The sequence below is a fragment of the Sus scrofa genome, chromosome X, assembly GCF_054392235.1.
Source record: "Sus scrofa isolate SSC_HxYL_T2T_F1_AM1 chromosome X, Sscrofa_HxYL_maternal_Yorkshire_Landrace_v2.0, whole genome shotgun sequence".
NCBI lineage: Eukaryota > Metazoa > Chordata > Mammalia > Artiodactyla > Suidae > Sus > Sus scrofa.
Window position 1 is genome coordinate 102,648,084 of NC_139401.1, and position 20,602 is coordinate 102,668,685.

General features: G+C 39.2%; 1 protein-coding gene across 2 annotated transcripts in view; it reads right to left on the reverse strand.

Moving 5' to 3' along the window:
* Positions 1-1,857: 1,857 nt before the first annotated feature.
* The window catches only part of LHFPL1 (LHFPL tetraspan subfamily member 1), a 119,489-nt gene continuing 100,744 nt past the window's right edge, over positions 1,858-20,602 (reverse strand). Inside the window, exon 4 of one of the 2 annotated variants that reach the window (XM_003360421.5) lies at positions 1,858-2,849. In XM_003360421.5, the coding sequence (XP_003360469.1) occupies positions 2,668-2,849 (182 nt within the window). In that variant the 3' untranslated portion in view covers positions 1,858-2,667. The remainder of the gene's footprint in view (positions 2,850-20,602) is intronic. The other variant, XM_013986344.3, reaches the window with a different exon arrangement.

The window sequence follows — 20,602 nt, forward strand, 5'->3', positions numbered from 1 at the left end:
TCTGGCATTGTCATTGCTGTGACTTGGGTCGATGTGATGGTTTGATCCCTGGCTGGAGCGTAGAACAAAAAAAAAAAAATGAATGAATGAATGAATAAAAATAGAGACTGATCTGCCTTTTCTCAAGTTTGACATATGCTCCATACACCGAGCTCCTAAATTGTTTGCATTATTGTGTCTACGCAATAAAAATGAAATGTAAGCCTGTTCTATTTTTACTTTGCTTGTTCTAAGTCATCTTTCTCGGGGAAAGGGGCTACTGCAAACCTAATTACATTGCTTCCCTCCCAATGAGGTATGTTCAACTTGCCTTACCTTAAACACTTAATCCAGTTCCATGGGGAAATAATACTTGACATGAATTCAATCATCGGTTCCTTACTATCTGCTATTCCTATTCCCTATTTGGTGATAGCCCACATCCCAGAGTGATCATCCCAAAATTTTCACTTCTCCTTACTTGCACATATCCATTAGACACCAAGTGCTGTGGGAGCTACTTCCTACTTATCTTTTTAAAAATTTTAATATGCTCTATTTAACCCAATATATCCAAAATATTATTATTTCAACATTTACTCATTATAAAATTAACAAGATATTTTAATTATGGTATGTAACAAAATGTTCTAAATATCTTCTTTCAAATCCATCCATCTGCTCCAGCCCCACAGTCAGCCCCTTAGTTCAGAACTTGATCTTCTCATACCTAGATCATTGAAATATCTATAGTCTCTCTCTATTATCTTTCATTTTCCTCACATTAGTCAAGCTGATCTTTGAAAATACAAATATGTTCATGTCACTTCCCTTTCCATGGCCCTCCTTTAGGATAAAATCCGAACTCCTTATCCTGGTGTAGAAGATCCCATTCTTATTTCCCTTTTTAGCTTCATCTTGTGATGGTACCTTGTTTTTTTTCATGTCTCCATGCCCTGCTTTCCACGTTCCCTTGTCTAGTACACACTTAGCCTTTGCTGACTAACACCCCCTATTCATCTCTCAGACTTCAGCATCATCTTTTCTAAAAATATTTCCCATGAACCCCTCCACCCCAAGTTGGTTTAATAGTCCCTCTATGTGATCCTTTACCCCGCATTCACTTAGTAGTGCTTAACACACTGGCAATTATTTAACTACATGTCTGTCAATACCTTTTCACTTTTAGAGTGAGAAACTGTATCTTTATCCCTTCTTTTCCCAGTGCTTAGCATAGAATACAGCATACAGGAGGATACTCAAAATAGTGTGTCCTGGGTGAGTGACTAAGTGAATCAATGAGCTCATGAATGGAGTATATGCTTGAATTTGCTTACCTACATAAGACTGATATATGGACCCTAACCCTTCTTGGGTTGGCATATAATTAATGAGAGAAGTTTTTTTGCCATTTTTCTCCTTCCAGGTAGGGCTGTACTGGGCTATACCCAAACCACTCTGGAGTGATTAATAATAGAAACAGATGAGCTGGCCTTTTGAGTCACAGGCCCTCCTTAGTCCCTAAAGCTATAGTTATAGAAGAATAGAGCTAGCCTGGAATTAATTAGGGAGGAGAGGGGAGACAAATTCTGTCCCTGAGAGACACCAAGTTCTTCTACACCATCCGTCAGCCTTGAGCACAGATGGGATGGAGGCCATGCCTAAAAATATGTCAGCCCTAGGTGACATCAGGACTGTGTTCTTTTATGTCTAACTCACCCCAGATGGAAGGGAAAGCACTTGATGAGTAGTGTTTGAAACTGGCAGAGAAACGTATTGTGCTAGGAATTACTATAGGGGCAAAAGGCCACTGTGGATTTCCTTGTCAGTAAAAATAAACTCTAATAGAAATTTCAATAAGGAGCCAGCAGAAACATCTTTTTCATCATCATCTTGAATTTGCGTTTATTGAGTGCACAACATATTCTAGTCTCTGCTCAGAACCCTTGATGAACACTATTTTTTGGTATCAATAAGGGACTAGGGAATACTTGCCACTATTTTGAAGCCAGTCACCCAGCCAGAACACAAAATGAACTCTTATGAATATTCTAAAGCATTTAGTAAGGAAGAGATCTTAGGCTTTATGTAAGCATCCCTGATTAGTGTTTTCCCCACTAGGAGTTGCCCTCCCCACAAGTTCCTCACAACTGGAAAGGAAGAGAAGCAGGGAAAAAAAACAGGAAGAATTGAGGTATGGTCCTGAGAAAGTCACAAAAATTTAGGCAATGGCACTCCACAGATGTTTAGAGATGGCAATAAACATCATGGAAGGGCCAAAGGAATGGAGTGGTAGGAACCAGCCTTGTCCATTTCCTAGCCCCTCCCTATACAAGTGTTTTTACCCATCCTTTGAGCTTTGGGGCAAGTGAAGAACTCCTTGATTGTACAGTTACCTTTCAGTTGAGGATCTTTTTTTCTTATTTTGTATGAAGGATGAGGTTGGGGCTTGGGTAGTCCACCAGCTAGGTTAACATTTGAGAGTATCATTGTTCTTAATGAATTTTGTAAAGAGTCACTGACCCACTGGCCTAAGGGAAAGTGAAAATGAATGACTGGTGAGTTGAAAAGCATACAAACTCTGGGTTATACTACTGTCAAGTGATTAGCAACTGGCTTAGTCTTGGTAGCTCTTTTCAAGGCTCCCTTCTCTCCTCTTCCCCACTCTCTCCAATCTTCTGCCAAAGCTCAAGGTTTGAGGCAGTGGTCAAGCTCCATGGCATAAGAATTGGTGTTCCTCATGATGCTCTCCACCAACATGACAGGCTTGGGGTTCCTTCCAGCAAAGCAAGAGAGCCAGGTGCAGATCAACATGGCTGCAGCTGCTCCACCTCCAGCACAGTAATAGGCCCAGCCAAGCCTACAGGTACCTATGGAAACAGCGACAGAGAGTTAGATTACCTTCTCTTATATTCTCTTTGAGATGTTAGGGTTAAACTGAGAGTAAGAAACAGGATGCAACCAGGCTTACTCTTTTCTCCTTTCCTCCTTTGCTGATAGCTGGTATTAGCTTTAGCAAAAGATTATAAAATTTTATTCTGTTAAAGTAGGAGCCTGGGGATGGTGTGGGTGGTGGTGGTGGTGGTGGTGGTGGTGATGATGCTAATGACAATGATGACAAGAACAACTCGATCAAGTGTCAAGAACAAAGGTTAGCTCCTTAGACACATATCTCATTGATCATTGCAGTAACTATACAAGATTGGTACACTTATGATCCCTGCTTTATACAAGATGAAGCAACCAAGGCACAGGTTAAGTTAATTGTGAAAAATCACACAGATAGAAAATGGTAGAGTCAGGATATAAACCCTGGCTCAGCTTGACTCTATAGCACCACATTATTATTATTATTGCTGTTTTAGGAATGCACCCGTGGCCTATGGAAGTTCCCAGGCTAGGGATCAAAGCTTCTGGCCTTCAGCCACAGCAAAGCCAGATCCAAGCTGCATCTGTGACCTACACCGCAACTCATAGCAACACTAGGTCCTTACCCCACTGAGAAGGGCCAGGGATCGAATCTGCATCCTCATGGATACTAGCTGGGTTCATTTCCGCTGCACCACAAAGGGAACTCATGAAGTGCCACATTATTAACCACATTTATATAATACAGTGCATGGACTGTTTTAAAAGAACTATGTTCTACAACATAAGGAAATTTGCAGGCAAAATCAAATTTCTTGCTCCTTACTACATGTCTCTATCCTAACCTAATTTTTCAACTTCCAGGAAGGAAATATGCATTGGAATCAAAGCCAAGTTTCTAAGGGCTAGTTTCAGTTTGAAGGATAATGGGAAAGGTCACCTGACCAAAAACATCTACTGCGCCATTTATCATTCATTCTACCAGAGGTAGTTTCTTTCCTTTGAAATATTTGAGTTTTTTCTATCTATGGTCATAGCACCCTGAACACGCCCGACCTCATCTGAAGTATTTGAGTTTTTTCAGAGATCCATCAGAAAAAGTCAATGCCCCCAAAAAGAAAAAGAGCTACTATATTACAAGGGATCAGAATAACAAATGCTAAAATTAAGTGCTTAAGCAAAAAGGACTGCAGAAATTTAAGCAGATGCTCAATGATAGAAAACTGCAAATGACTTCTGAGGAAAAAGCTGGGCAGTGACCTTTACCTATCTCACAGATATATATTTTCACATATATACCCAGGGATAGAATTCCTGCATCACATAGTACTTCTATTTTTCATTTTTGAGGTCTCTCCATGCTGTTTTCCATAGTGGCTATAGCAATTTACATTCCCACCAGCAGTGTATGAAGGTTCCCTTTCTTTCATATCCTTTCCAACATTTGTTATTTGCAGACTTTTTGATTCTGACAGGTGTGAGGTTATGTCTCATTGTTCATTTGAATTTCTCTGACAATTAACGATGCTGGGCATCTTTTTATGTTCCCGTTGGCCATCTGTATATCTTCTTTGGTAAAAAAGCCTATTCATACCCTCTGTGCAACTTTGATTGGGTTGTTTGTGTTTTTGATATTGACTTGTATGAACTATTTGCATATTTTGGATATTAACCACTTATAGATAGATATGATAGATATGATAGATATGATAGATCATATCATTTGTGAATATTTTCTTCCATTCAACAGGTTGTCTTTTGTCAATAGTTTGCTTCTTGTTTTTTGTTTGTTGTTGTTGTTGTTGTTGTTGTTGTTTTGCTGTGCAAAAGTTTTAAAGTTCAGTTAGGTCCCATTTGTTTATTTTTTGCTTTTATATCTTTTGCCTTGGGAGGAAGATACAAAAAAAAAAAACTGTTGCTACAATTTATGTCAAAGAGTGTTGTGCCTATGTTCTCTCCTAGGAGTTTTATGGTTTCAGGTCTTATATTTAGATCTTTAACCAATTTTGTGCTTATTTTTGTTATACGGTGGAGGAAATCATTGTTTTACATGTAGCTGTCCAGGTTTTCCAGCATCACTTATTGAAGAAATTATCTTTTCCCCATTGTATATTCTTGCCTTCTTTGTCATGGACTGATTGACCATAAGGGTGTAGGTTTATTTCTGTGCAATATATTCTGTGCAATATATTCTATGTGTCTGTTTTTTTTTTTGGGGGGGGGTATTTGTTTGGGGATTTTTTGTTTGTTTTTTTGCCAATACCATGCTGTTCTGATTACTGTAGATTTATAGTACTGTTTTAATTACTACAGCTTTGTAGTATAGTTTGAAATCTGGGAGGGTTATACCTTCAAGTTTTTTTTTATTTTTTTGCAAGATTTATTTGGCAATCTTTGGAGTCTTTTGTGGTTTCATGTGGATTTTAGGATAATTTTTTCTAACTTAGTGAAAAACGCCATAGGTATTTTAATAGGAATTGCATTAAATTGGTAGATTGCTTTGGGTAGCATTCCAGTTTTGCAATATTAATTCTTCCAATCCAAGAACATGAGATAGCTTTCCATTTCTTCATATCACTTCATCAATGTTTTATAGTTTTCAGAGTATAGGTCTTTCACCTCTTTGGTTAAATTTATTCCTAAATATTTTGTTCTTTTGATGCAATGTTAACATAGATTTTTAAACTTTTTGGATAGTTCATTAACAATCTATAGAAAAGCAATAGATTTCTGTACATTAATCTGATATCCTGAAAATATATTGAATTCACTTACTAGTTCTAATAGTTTTTTTTTATGGAGACGTTAGGGTTTTTTACATATAGTATGATGCCATTTGTAAATAATAATAGTTTAACTTCATTCCAATTTGGATGCTTTTTATTTCTTTTGTCTCATTGCTGTGGCTAGGATTTCCAATACTCTGTTAAATTGAAGTGGCAAGAGCAGGCATCCTTGTCTTGTTCCTAAATTTAGAAGAAAGGATTTCAGGTTTTTACTGCTAAATATTATGTTAGTGTGGGTTTGCCTAAATGGTCTTTATTATGTTGAGATATGTTCCCTCTATACCCATTTTGATGAGGTTTATTTTTTATCATGAATGGATATTGAATTTTGTCAAATTTTTTTCTGAATCTATTGAGATCATAATGTAATTTTTATCCTTCCTTTTATCAACTTCTTTATCACATTGATTGATTTTCATCCTTGCATCCCTAGAATAAACCCCACTTGATCACAATGTATGATCCTTCCCATATATTGCTCATACATTTGGTTTGATAATATTTTGTTGGGGACTTTTGCATCTATATTCATCAAAGATATTTGCCTTCAGTTTTCAGGTTTTTTTGTAGTATCTTTGTCTGCTTTTGGTATCATAGTAATGGTGGCCTCATATAATGAATCTGGGAGTCTTCCCTACTCTTCAGTTTTTTTTTTTTTGAACACTCCAGAATGCTATGTATCAGCTTTTCTTTATGTTTGGTAGAATTCCCATGTGAGGTCATCTGATCCTGGGCTTTTGTTTGCAGAGAAGGTTTTTTAAAAATTTTTATTACAAATTCAATTTTACTACTGGTGGTCATTGTATTCAAATTATCTGCTGCTTCTTGATTCAGTAATGGAAAATTGTATGTTGCTCTTTCTTCTTAGGCTATCTAATTTGTTGGCATGTAATCATTAGTATTCTCATTATTTTTTGTATCTCTGTGGTATCAGTTGTCATTTCTCCCTTTTGTTTCTTATTTTTCTTATTTGAGGACTCTCTCTTTTCTTCTTGGTGAGCCTGGGTAAAAGTTTATCCATTTTGTTTATCTTTAAAAAAAAACACATCTTGGTTTCATTGATCTTTTTTATTTTTTAAATATCTCTTTTATTTATTTCCTCTCAGATTTATTATTTCTTTCTTTCTGCTAACTTTGGCCATTCTTTGATCTTCTTTTTCTAATTCCTTTAGGTGGTTGATTAGATTTTTATTTGAGATTTTCTTTTTTCCTGAGGAAAGCCTGTGTTGCTATCATCTTCCATTTTAGAACTGCTTTTGCTCATAGATTTTGGAGTGCTGAGTTTCCATTTTCATTTTTTTTCAATTTTCCTATTTGATTTCTTCATTGACCTTTTGTTTTTTAGTAGCATGCTGTTCTAACTCAACATGTTCATTCTGTTCCTATTTTTATTTCTATAGCTGATTTTGAGTATTATACCATTATGGTCAGAAAAGATGCTTGATGTAGGAGTTCCTGTCATGGCTCAGTGGTTAGCTAACCTGACTAGCGTCCATGAGGATGCAGGTTTGATCCCTGGCCTCACTCAGCAGGTTAAGGACCTGGCATTGCCATGAGCTATGGTGTAGGTCACAGATGTAGCTCAGATCCAGCATTGCTGTGGCTGTGGCGTAGGCTGGCAGCTATAGTTCCAATTGGACCCCTAGCCTTGGAACCTCCGTGTGCCACAGCTGCGGCCCTAAAATACAAAAAGACCAAAAAAAAAAAAAAAAAGATGCTTGATATAATTTATAATCCCTTAAATTTGTTGGAGCTTTTTTGTGATATAGTATGTGACCTATCCTGGAGAACATTCCATATGCACTTAAAAAGAATGTATATTCTACTGTTTTTGGATGTAGTGTTCTATACATATAAATTAAGTCAAACTGGTCTATTATGTTATTTAGGATCTCTGCTGCCTTATTGATTTTCATCCTTGTGCTTATGATTATTACAGACAAGACCACAAGACTGGTGGACTGGATGATCTGTCTAGATGATATGTCCATTGATGTCAGAGGGGTGTTAAAGTCTTCTAATATCATTGTATTGTCAACTTTTCCATTAATGTCTGCTAGTATTTGCTTAATAAATTTAGGCACTCCTGTATTTGGTGTATATATGTTAATGAGCATAATGTCCACTTCTTATAGTGCCTTTCAACAATATTTAATGCCCTTCTTTGTGCTCATTATAGCCTTGTTTTAAAGTGTTTTGTCTGAGAGGTGTTTTGCAACCCCTGCTTTCTTATCATTTTCATTGGCATGAAATGTCATTTTTTATCTTCCCTTTCAGTCTGTGTCTTTCCCTGAAATGAATCTCTTGTAGGAAACATACTGAAGGGTCTTGTTTTTTTTTTTAATGCAATCAGCCACCATATCTCTTTTGATCAGAGCACTTAGTTCATCGATATTTAAGGTAATTACTATAAGTATGTACTTGTTGCTATTTTATTCCTCATTTTCCAGTTGTTTTTGTAGTTATTCTTTTTTTTTTTGGTCTTTTTTGTTGTTATTGTTGTTGTTGTTGCTTGTAGTTATTCTTTCATCATTTATTTTTGTTTTTCTCATTGTGGTTTAATGATTTTCTTTTGTAGTATGCTTGAGCCTTGAGTTCCTTTTTTTTTTTTTTTTTTTTTTTGGTTTTTGTGTATCTATTGTAGGTTTTTGATTTGTGGTTATCATGGGGTTCATATATATTGACCTATAATGATATCTACTTGTTTTAAATTAGTAGTCATTTAAATTCAAACACATTTTAAAAGATATACATTGTTTACTCCCTTCCCCTACATTCTGGGGTTTTGATATATTTTACATCCTCATGTTTATCATTTAACTATTTCTTGTAGTTATAGTTGCTTTTTATATTTTTTTTATCTTCATACTGGCTTATTTAAGTTGCTGATCCTTTCCTGGTGAGAGTTTTCCCTTTCCTATAGATTCAAACTTCTCTTCCACTTGGAGAATTCCCCTTAACATTTATTTTCAGGTAAGTTTAGTTTTAATGAACTTTTAGTTTTTGCTTGTCTGAGTTCTTTATCCCTCCTTCTATTCTAAGTGATAATCTTGTGGGTAGGATATCCTAGATTGCAGGTTTTTCCTTTTTAGCACTTTGAATATATCATGCTACTTCATTCTTTCTTGCTAAGTTTCTGCAAACAAATAAAAAAACTTTGGGGATATCCTTACGGGGATTCCCTTGTGTATGACTCTGATTTTTTTTTCTTTCTGCCTTTAGCATTCTCTCTTTAATTTTCACTTCTGCCATTTTTTGTATTTTTTTGAGGGGGACACAGCCATAGCATATGGAACTTCTCAGGCTAGGGGTCAAATTGGATCTGCAGCCACTGGCCTACACTGCAGCCACAGTAATGCCAGATCTGAGCCATATCTGCAACCTATGCTGCAGCTTGTGGAAATGCTGGATCCTTAACCCACTGAGCAAGGCCAGGGATTGAGCCTGCATCCTCATGAATACTAGTCAGGTTCTTAACCTGCTGAGCCGCAATGGGTACGCCCACTTTTGCCACTTTAATGTATGTCTTCATGTGGGTTTGGGATGTTCACCCTGTTTGGAATCATCCGTGCTTCCTGTACTTGAATTTCTGTTTCCTTCTTCAGATTGAGAAGTTTTTAGCCATAATTTCCTCAGATACATTTTTGATGCCCTTCTCTCTCTTATCTCTTTCTGGGACTCCTATAATGTGAATGTTGGTATGCTAAATGTTATCCTAGAACTCTCTTAAGCTGATTTAAATGTTTTTAATTTATTTTTCTTTTTGCTGTTCTGCTTGGGTGATTTCCATTATTTAACCTTCCAGATCACTTATGCATTCTTCTGTATCACTTAGGTATTGATTCCTTCTAGGTATGTTTTTATTTGAGCTATTGAATTCTTCATTTCTGATTGGTTCCATTGTCTTTTTTTCCCCTCTTTTTATGGCTGGCTGCAGCTACATATGGAAGTTCCTGGGCCAGGGGTCGAATTGGAACTGCAGTTGAGACCTCTGCCACAGCTTGCAGGAATGCCAGATCTTTAGCCCACTGAATGAGGATCAAACCTGCATCCTTACAGAGGCAATGTCTGGTCCTTAATCTGCTGAGCCACAACAGAAACTCCTGATTGGTTCTCTTATATTTTATAGTTTCTTTCTAAAATTTTCACGATGCAGTATTTTTTTCCCTAATTCAGTTAACATTTTTATTACCAATGCTTTTAATTTCTTTATCTGGTAAACTGTTTATTTCTATTTCATTATTTTTGTTGGGGGTTTTCTCTTGCTCTTTCAATTGACAGCAGTTCTTCTGCATTTTCATTTTGCTTAACTTTCTTTTTTTATTTTATAATGATTTTTATTTTTTCCATTACAGCTGGTTTACAGTGTTCTGTCAATTTTCTACTGTTACAGCAAGATGACTGAGTTACACATACATGTATACATTCTTTTTTCTCACATTATCATGCTCCATCATCATTTTGCTTAACTCTCTATGCCACTATGTGTTTAGGCGAAATAGTTATCTACTGCAGTCTTGAAGTGGTATTTTTATGTGGGAATGTCCCTATACAGACTGCGTGTGCACAATACCTTTGTTGGGAGAGCTGGATTTGATGTGGATACAAGTCATGTTTTTCCTCAAGGTGTGCTGACAGCTATCACTTGCTAGTGGGTGGGGATGGATATTGAGGGGCTACAGCTGGAGCTGGTATGAAGAAGACTTCCCCTCTGCTCAGTGTCCATCACCATCCTAACAGACAAGGGATCTGATCACTTGTTGCTAGAGCAGAAGCTCCATAAGTTCAAGCCCAAGCTGGCTCTGTTGCCTTTATTTGCGTTTTACCCTCTCCCCATTTCAGGACCCTTGCCCCAGAGGTGGGGAATGCTGAAGCAAGGGGGCCCCATGCAGGCTCTCTGCTCATGTCAGCAGCAGATAGAGATCTGAGTTGTCTCTGATAAACTACCCACAAATGTTTCTCTGCTCAGACACAGCCTGATATGTAAGTCCCCTTTGTTCCTTATAGCTGATCACTACCCCAGCCTCTGCACCCCTGCCCTGAGGTGGAGCTTACCCACACCACAGGGCAGAAAAGGGCTGTGTGGAATCTCAGTGTGTATTGGAGGGTGAGCTATGGTGGAGTGGTCACTGGCAGAGTTCTGGGCTGTTCTGATGCATTGCTTGAATAAGCACCGACCATAGCTACTGCTACTCCACCCAGGGTCCTGGGTCACCCCTGCCTCCCATGGTTGAGTCTTCTCCTCAGTCATGGCTGTCCCACATACAGTGCTGCACTGTTACTTGGAGTGAGTGGGGCTGCAGTGTTTGCTTGGCTCAGGTTGTGGCTCTACAAGGCAGTCGTGGGAAGCTCAACAGCCATTAGAGCAGATCTCTCTCTTCTCTGCCTAGAAAGCAGGCACGCATGCATGCATGAACACATGTTCCTCACGAGTGGAGTCCAGCCTTCCCACAGCCCTCTTGTTAGTTCCAAGGGTTCTCCAACCAGCCAAGGTGTTTTGTCTCCTATATGTAGTGCCCCAGGACTAGGGAACCCAATATTTGGCTCTCACCACTCACTTCTCATGTCAGGAGAGCTTTGCATTCTCCTTTTTCCTCTGAATCCCTTCCCAGAGGCATAGGTCTTGACTCGATCACTTTTCTTCCTTCTACCCCTACACAGATATCATTCATACAGCCTTAGTTGTACAGGAATCCTTCTGCCAGTTTCCCAATAGTTTTAAGTAAGAATTGTTCCAAATATAGATGTACTCTTGGTGTTTATGTAGGGGGAAATGAGCCTCATGTCCTCTCACTCCACCGTCTTGGTTGATCTCCCCCCATGACAATTTACTTGTCAATAACCAGTCTTTTTTTTCACATGGTTCACAGTGAACCTTAATTTTCCTTCTTATAATTGTCTGGATGGCATGTTATATAAAGAGTCTGATTTAACCCCAAGATAGGCTTCTTTTCTTTTCCATTAGGATCAAGATAATTTATCCCAAATTTTCTACCTCAGAAATAGTCTTTCTACCACCAGGTTATCACACACATTGCCTCTCCATGCCACAAAGTTTCTTTCCTCTTATTCACCAATTCATATCTTCCTCAGAACATTCTTTAGGACTCAGAACCTCCAGGAAGCCTTCCCTGAATAACTCAGTGGGCTCAAGTCACCTCAACCAAGTAGGCCACCAGGAATTCATGTATATACCCTTTACATGGGTGTACTTGTTAGGCAAAATGCTGGAAGGAAGATTTTCATATATGTATTTTTTGTCTGTCCTTTATCCCCTTCCAGACTGTTGGCTCAACAGTGTAAATGTATTTGTTTCTTTCTTGATAATGCTTCCAATGCTCTGTCAACAGTGGGTGCTCAGTATGATTTAGCCTAACAATACTTCAAAGATAGCCATACTTGTATTTTAAACACCCAGATCCATGACTTTCATTTTGAATTAAAATTTAAAACCATCCATAGTCTGTCTGTTTCTGGAATGTGCTATAAGGTCATGCGCATTCTGTTCCCTTTGCCTAAAATGCTTACTGCATGTGCACATGTATACATACACTTCCCACCACTCCCTTTGCCTAGTCAATGTTTAATCACTTTTCAGAGCTCAACTCAATCATTCGTTCCTTAATGAATTTTCTCCAGACCTCCCTAAAGCCAAATTCCGTCATCAGAGGCCCTCATTAGTACTGTGCACCTTTCTTTCTGTACTTGAATCGATGAATATATCCCTTATACCCTCCCATGGCAAGTTTCAAATCAGTTCTTCAGAGAAGATGGTACTTTACCAGTAGACTTATACAGTCATATGATTTCCTGAATTCCCACAGCCCCACCCAAAATCGTGGTGATAGCCAGACCATAATAACTATCAAAACAATGTCATCATCAGAGTAGGGGCTGAATTTGAAAAAGAAGTCTTCTTAAAGAAAGGAATCTAACTATCTACAAAGTAACCTCAACATGAGCAATAATGGTTGAACTCTAGGAAGAGTAAACTGAAGAATGCCATATTGAGGCAAATAGCCAATAGATCTGGATCCCTCCTACAACCTTGTCACACCTACCCTTAGACACTCATTCATTCATTCATTCACTCACTCATTCACTCATTCAGTAAAAACAGGAGGTTTTATACAATGTTTTGGGTTTTCTAGTGAAAACTCTAGAGATAGGCAAACCTTCAACTTTTGCCATTCTTGGGAGGAAGGCTACATACAGGCTCTACTACACCCATTTCACAGACAAGAATGTGAGGCTCAGTCAACAGCTCCAGGAATGCTCTCAGAGGCAGAGATAGAGGCAGGGATCCAGATCAAGTCTCTTTACTTTCAATCTGGTTCTCTGCTCTCTACTGTTTTTCTCATCCTCCTGAAAGTCAGTTTCCTCTTACAGGACCTATAACCTGTAGGCCCCAAAGAGGGGGCTCCTAAATCAATTTGCAAGAGATTCACTTGAACTTCTCTCCTAGCCCTGCCAACCAAAATCTCCTGTGCTTACATGGCAGAGTAGACAGGAGCCAGCCCTGGGGTGGGCCTGCTGTCAGGAAGCTTGCTCCTCTCTGACTTACTCTCAATCTAGTCTAGACAAGGCATCAGAAGTCTCATTCTATTTTTTCAGTTGCCTGTTATGTCACCCCCCCCCCCCATTGGAGTAGCAGGGCTTTTTTTCTATTAGATACATGCACACTGGGAGTAGGAAAAGACTTGTTTCTGTAACTGAAAGGAATAAATATACAGCATACCATTACCCCCAAAGCCTTAAGCAGGAAGAAAGCTGCCAGGGTGGGCAGCTCTGGAGTGAAGAGTTAGCTGGAAAGGCCTTAATAAACTTTATTTAAGTCAAGTCGGAACCAGGTATCATTGGGCTAGGAGCCAACACCAAAATGCCTCCTTTGCCACCCCAGTGCAGACACCTATGAGGTTACTGAACAGCATCTAAGCCCAAGGCTGCTGCTACACAGGAAACAAAAGAGAAATAGAGGAAATATAGCTTTTATTCAATCCTCTCTCCACAAACCTACCTGTTACCTACCTGCTTGAGGGAACAGAGAGGTTACATTACTAGCATTGCAAAAGGGTAAAAAGGAGAAACCTTTTAAGAACTATATTTCCAAGTTGAGAGCTGCTGTCATTACTTATCTACTCCACAGAAAGCTTGGACACAGATCTGATGGCCTACAGAAGAACTCATGTTTTCTATGGAAGGATGCAAAAGTAGGGAGCAGTGGCAATTAGCTACCCTACATTACCTCCAATCACCTTTTAGTGAAGTCCCGTGGACCATAACCAATCCCTAAATCCTATTCCTTGAAGTAAAGTTGATCCTTCTATTCATCTGAGAAATATTTATCAAATACCTACTACATGCCAGACATTTTGAATACACCATTTCATTTGATTCTCACAACAGCCGTGATTAGTTACATTTACAGCTAAAGAAACTGAGTCTCAGAAAGGTAAATTACTTTACCAATTTATGAGTATCAGAGTTAAGATTTGAATGTCATAGTCACAAGTCCATGGTCATTCATTTCAACCATGCCAGGAGAGTGGAGTCAAGGATACAAATTACTATGTTTCAAGTTTTATGAGAAAGCATGATATTTTCAACTAATCACTTCACCTTTCTGGATCTCAATTTCCTTTTCTTAAAGTGAAGGGAATTTTACTGGAGAGATGTCTAAGTACCTTCCAATTCAAATTTTACATTCTACTATGAATGTGATAAATGCTTTAAGAGACATATGATTAAAGCATTACATTAACATCCAGGGAAAGAATTATTTGTGGCTGGGAGAATTCAGGCTCAGGTAGGGTTTTATAAAGAAGATAACATTTCAACTAGACTTTAGTAGTGGAAAGTGGGCCTTCTAGGCGGTGGGAGTGGCTGCTGTAAGCAAAGTTACATAAGTGAGAAAGTAGACCACATGTTTCAGAAACAGCATTACATTCAGTTGTTTCAGAAAAGAAGCTGTATATGGCAAATAATAATCTGAATCTAGATCAGGAAGGACTATGAAATTTGTCATGTTTCCAACAAGGAGTAGGAAACAAAGGAAAATTTCTGATCAGAGGATGATATGATAGAGCATAGCTTCTCAACCTGGGTATAATTGACATTTTGGGCCCCCAAATTATTTGCTATAATGAGGGCAGTGGTTTGTGGGGAGGATTGTTTGTGCATTGTAGTACCCTGGCCTCAATCTACTTGGTGTCTGAAACATACCCCCGCTCCCATAAACACACTGAACTGCGGAAACTAAAAATAACAACAGGTATTGCCAAATATCCCTTGGGGTAGAAGTGGTGAGGTGGATTACTTTCCATTAAAAACCAGTGAGTTAGAGGTACGGTCTGGGACGTTTAACCTAAAAATTCTGTGTGAAAGGGACTGGAGATAGTTTTATGCTATAGACAGAGACTGGTTAACCAGAGGTCAGGGATGCTATTATACATCCAACAATGCATAAAGCAGCCTCCCACAACAACAAAAAATTATCTGGCCAAAAAGTCAGTATTTTCAAGGTTGAGAAACCATCAAATTAATCTTGATTACTGAAAGATTATCCCCAACAGAATGGATTATTCTCTCTTAAGAATAGCTGTGCATGGTTCCTCATTGACCTGGGAAGCTGGTTGGAACTAGGGCATGGTCAGTCTTGAGCATTCTAGTGTGCTAACCCAGGGAAGCTGGGGAAGGTCAAGGACAGAGAACTCATGAGGTATTGAGAAGGATTTATTGATTGTTTGGGAGTCAAAAAACTAGAGTTTTTAAAGAAATCTCTTAACCCCACTGGATTTAAGCTCTCTCACTCCTAAAATGAAAGAAAACAATGAAATACCTGGGTAAAATAGAACGATAGGATCAGAGAAGTTTTTGTGATCTCCTTCATAAATAGCCAGGCTCACTGATACCTTGTCTTTCAGATTGAATGCACTGATTCTGAGGCTCCATGCTAGAATTGTTCCAGGGCCTGTGTCTTCAGAAAATACTTCAGTGAGCTGACATTACCCCTGGGCACTATGTCTACATATATGCAAAGGTATTTGTGAAGAGAAAGATTAGGTGGCAGGATGGGGGTAGAGAAGAGGTCCTAACTGCAAATTAGCTTTAAGCAAAGCTTCTGGATAAGCCCTGAGATAAGCCTGTTCCTTTTTATGCTCTTCTGTATCATTTCTAACACCCTATCTGTGAGTCATTCTATTCCAGTGTTGAATTTGCTGTGACAAGATCCCTCATAAAAGTTATTAAATCATCACTCAGCAGTGGGCCTGACATTTAAATCAAGACATGTTGCTTTTATTCCAAGTTGCAAATCAAATTGTTTTGGAGTTTGACTCTGTTTCCTTTGATTCAGCATTAAGTTATGTTACTATATTTCTGCTGTTTAGAGAACAAACTGTCACTGCCTGCTACTTAAATTGACCCCCTCCCAGTCCTGTGCCCTTCTGGGATGAGGTGTCTTGCCAGATGTCAATGGTTTGTGGTGAGCTACTGGGAACAGTTAGCAACAAGCTGATGTTCTTGGTGGGGCCCAACACTGGTGTGAGGGTCAGAGTTGGGAATCAGAGTAGGAAAGAGTCTGACAGAATATTTCTTTGCAGGGAGGCATGGTCATAGTTCCAGCTTAGAAGCCAAAAATACCAGAGAAGTAATCCAAAAAAAGAGTCTTCATTGGAGGAAGAAATAAAAGGCATAAAAAGAGAGTGTGGCCACTTTGGAAGAAAGTTTGTTTCTTAGAAAACTAAACATGCTCTTAGCATATGATTCAGGAATCATGCTATTTTGTATTTATCCAAAGGAGTTGAAAACTTAGTGCCCACACAAAGACCTGCACACATATATTTACAGCAACTTTATTCATCATTGCCAAAACTTGGAAGCAACCAAGATGTCCTTCATTAGGTAAATGGATAAATAAACTGTGGTACATCCAGACAGTGGAATATTATGCAGTGCTGAAAAATAAGCTATCAAGCCATGAAAAGACATGGAGGAACTCCAAATGCATATTACTAAGTAAAATAAACCATTCTGAAAAGTCCACATACTATACAGTTTCAACTATATGACATTCTGGAAAAGGAAAAACCATGGAGGCAGTAAAAGGATCAGTGGTCACCATGAGTTAGGAGTGTGGGGTGGGGAATGAACAGGCAGAGCACAGAGGATTGTTAGAGCAGTGAAAATACTCTGCCATAAAAAAGAAAAAATAATGGCATTTACAGGAACATGGATGAAACTAGAGATTCTCATACTAAGTGAAGTAAGTCAGAAAGAGAAAGACAAATACCATACAATAACACTTATATGTGGAATCTAAAATACGGCACAAATGAACCTATATATAAAACAGAAACAGACTCACAGACATAGAGAACAGACTTATGGTTTCGATGGGGAAGAGGTGAGGGAGTGAGATGGATAGGGAGTTTGGGGTTGGTAGATGCAGACTATTACATTTAGAATGGATAAGCCATGAGGCCCTACTGTATAGCACAGGGAACTTTATCCAATCTCTTGGGTTAGAACATGATGGAAGATAGTATGAGAAAAAGAACATACATATATATATATATGTACAGCTGGGTCACTATGCTATACAGGAGAAACTGGCACAACACTGTAAATCAACTATTCTTTAATAAAAAATAAACAAAAATCACAAAAAAGGAAAAAATACTCTGTACAGTACTATAATGATGGATGCATGTCATTATATATTTGAGTGAGATAAGTCTGTCTTTTGTCCAAAGCTATAGAATGTACAACACCAAGAATAAACTCTAAAGTAAACTATGGACTTCAGGTGGTTATGATGTGTCAGTGTGTGTTCATCAGTTGTAACAAATCCACCCCTCTGGTGGGGGATGTTGATAATGGGGGAAGCTATGCATGTGTGGGGATAGGTGGTATATGGAAAAATCTATATACCTTCCCTACATTTTTGCTGTGAACCTTAAAATGTTTACCAAAGTCTTAATTTAAAAAATGAGAGTGAGCTAAGTCTGTCTTTTAGGTTTCTCAAGTCTTCTCTTTTAGAGAATCATCTGATAGAATTCTAGATCCTGAAAGGTTGGAGGAGAAGACAGAGAAGCAAGGATATAGCAAGCACATAGCCACCATTAACACCTTGAAACTGACTAGGGCTAGATGAAATGTAATGGAATTTTCAGATACACAAAGTTTCAATTTGATGAAAGCATTGACAAAAGTCAGGTTCCAAGAGATAATATTCCAGAAAAAGATTTGCTTATAACTTTGGGATCAGTGGTAAGATGCCCTGAATATTAGTGTGGTAGGGGAGAGGCTGATGGAGGCAAGCCTTGGGGTTGGGCAAGAAGGAATAAAGATGTTTTAAGAATGTAAACTCCTCAAGGGTGTAGGGAGGGGACTGAATTCCTACACAAATATGAGATTCAAATTCTAGGAACTCGTGGAGATAGGCTGTTGGGAGGTGGTACACTAGACTACAAAGAGAACAATATTAACACCTGGGTATTTTGTTTAATATATTCCAATAACCAGAGAATTTGAGACTCGGTTCTAGCCTTAGATAGGCAAAATAAGGGGAGGAGTGACTGACTGCAAGGATGGAAGAAGACCCGCAACAGGAACCAGCATATTGCCCTCAACCTCACCACCCAGAGCAGGACTGGACAGATATGTAGAGATATCTCTCTGGGGGCCACCTGGAGGGCCTTCACAGCCATAATCATATTAACTCAGGCTTCTTGCACTTGCCCTGAGGGCAAGACCCTCAGCTACAGAGAGACTCCAAGTTTCCTTTGGAATTCTATGGAGTGGGTGGGGAGGACTATAGAGAGATAAAGGAAACAAAGAGGCTAAAGGAGGATCAATGCAGTAGGGGGAAGAGCATGGGAAGAAAGGCAGGGGGAGCTTGTTTAGATAACATTAGGAGAAGATTAGAACTCTTGAGAACACTCATGATGCACAGGGACTCTGGAGTGGAGAGATTGAGATGTTTAGCAGACCTCTTCCTAGTGAGGCTCTTATTTTTTCCAAAGCAGACCCAGCTCAGGAAAACCAGGTGCTTCTCCCATCACTGCAGGATCATCTAGTCTTATGAAACCAGGGCTGCAACCCACCTCCCCGGTTGCTATTTGGTGTGTGTGGTTGATGTGGGAGTGGAGGGCAGGACAGTGAGGTAGAGGGCAGATTAGTATCTGTTTACTCAACATATTTTTGCTACGAGGACCTGAATTTAGTGCTAAGAAGACAACAGGGTTTTGGAAGAGGCTTGTGGTCCCATCTGTTCAGAGAGATACTGCTGACTTTAGGGTCTCTATAGGTAGCAGCATAAAATACATTTTCAATGCAGCCAAGACCAAGGCAAATGAGCAGAGAACCTTCTCTGCTAGATTCAGCACAGATGAATAATTGTCAAAGATAAAGCAAAGTCAATGAATTCCAAAGCAATTGCCAAATACTCTTCCCCCCACCACACTCTCCACAGCCCCAGTAAAAAGATAGTCTAAGCCATGAGACTAGGTGAGTGGGCTGGGTGTGAGTGTTAGTAGAGCTCAGATGGGAGGCCCAGAACCTACTGAAGATTCCAGGGGCCTATCAGGCTTCCCTGTCAGAGAAGAGGCCAAAAACAACAACAACTAAATCAAACCAAACCAACAAATAAAAAAGTATCTGAAAATTTCAGGAGTTCAGGTAACTGTGTTATTGCTAGTAGCCACTACTAGCCTCAGTCAGGTCTGTTATGGAGGTAAGAGAGTCTGAGTTGCCAATTCTCTCTTGGTCCATCCCAATGCTCTAAAAGACCGGGGCACCTGCTGGAAAGACAGGGTAGCACTCAGTAAAGAGCCAGATTCTCATGGTGACAGAGATGCCCTAATTTGGTTGATTTTTTTTCTCTCTCGTATACAAACTTCTACTAAACAAATTGAGTCCTTCTATTGAAGTCTTCTCAGCCACGACTGAGCATTTGCTTCTGACCTATCCTCATGCTTTGTCAGCCTGTCTTTCCTATTTATATCATTTCTTACACAGCTAGCCTGAGTTTTAACTACTTTGTTCATATTTTTATTCCATTGGGGGTGAGGGAGAAAAAGTATGTCTCAGGCCAGTTTAAACTATGCTACTGGGTCTTTCCCAAGATTGACCCCACCCCCCCCACCAGGCTGCCCCTGAAAAAACCTCCACGTCACTCTGTCCTTTGAACAGTCCATCAACTACACTTGGAGCAGCTTCTCAGAAGAGCTCTGGGAACTGCTATAGACTAAATGTCTCTGTCCCTGCCCCCCCCCAATTCATATGTTAAATGCTAATGCCCAGTGTGATGGTATTTGGAGGTGGAGCCTTTGGGAGGTGATTAGGTCATGAGGCCAGAGCCTTAATTAATGGGATTAGAGCCCTTAGAGTCCCAGAAGGCTCCTTTGCCCCCTTCTGCCATGTGAGGCCATAGCAAGAAGAGGGTCATGAATGAAATTAGGAAGCATTTCCTCACTAGACATTGAATCTGCTGGCACACTGATCTTGGATTGCCCAGCCTCACAAGTGTGAGAAGAACATTCTATTGTTTATAAGCCATCAGTCTTTGGTCTCTCTCATAGCAGACCAGACAGACTAAGACTGGTACTCGCCACAAAGAGATAGGTTAAAAAAAAAAAAAAAACAGCTAAGCAAGTATCAGACCTATTTGACTCAGCATGAGCTCTCTAGGACACTTGGCCTCAAAAAATTTGGCCCTTGTCCTTTAACGTCTGCTCAATAGACCTCTTCTTGTATCTACTTTAACTTTCTCAGCTAAGTAAATATGTAACTGGAATAGAAATAGCAAATATTGGTCAAATGCACCCATGTACCAGGCACTGTGTTAAGCTCTTTAAACATTTTATTCTCACGTAAGATCAAAAAATCAGAAGAGTGAAAGGGTGCCATAGAGAGATGTGGAATGAGTAAAAAGACCATTAGTATGACAAGTGTTATGATATAAGTGA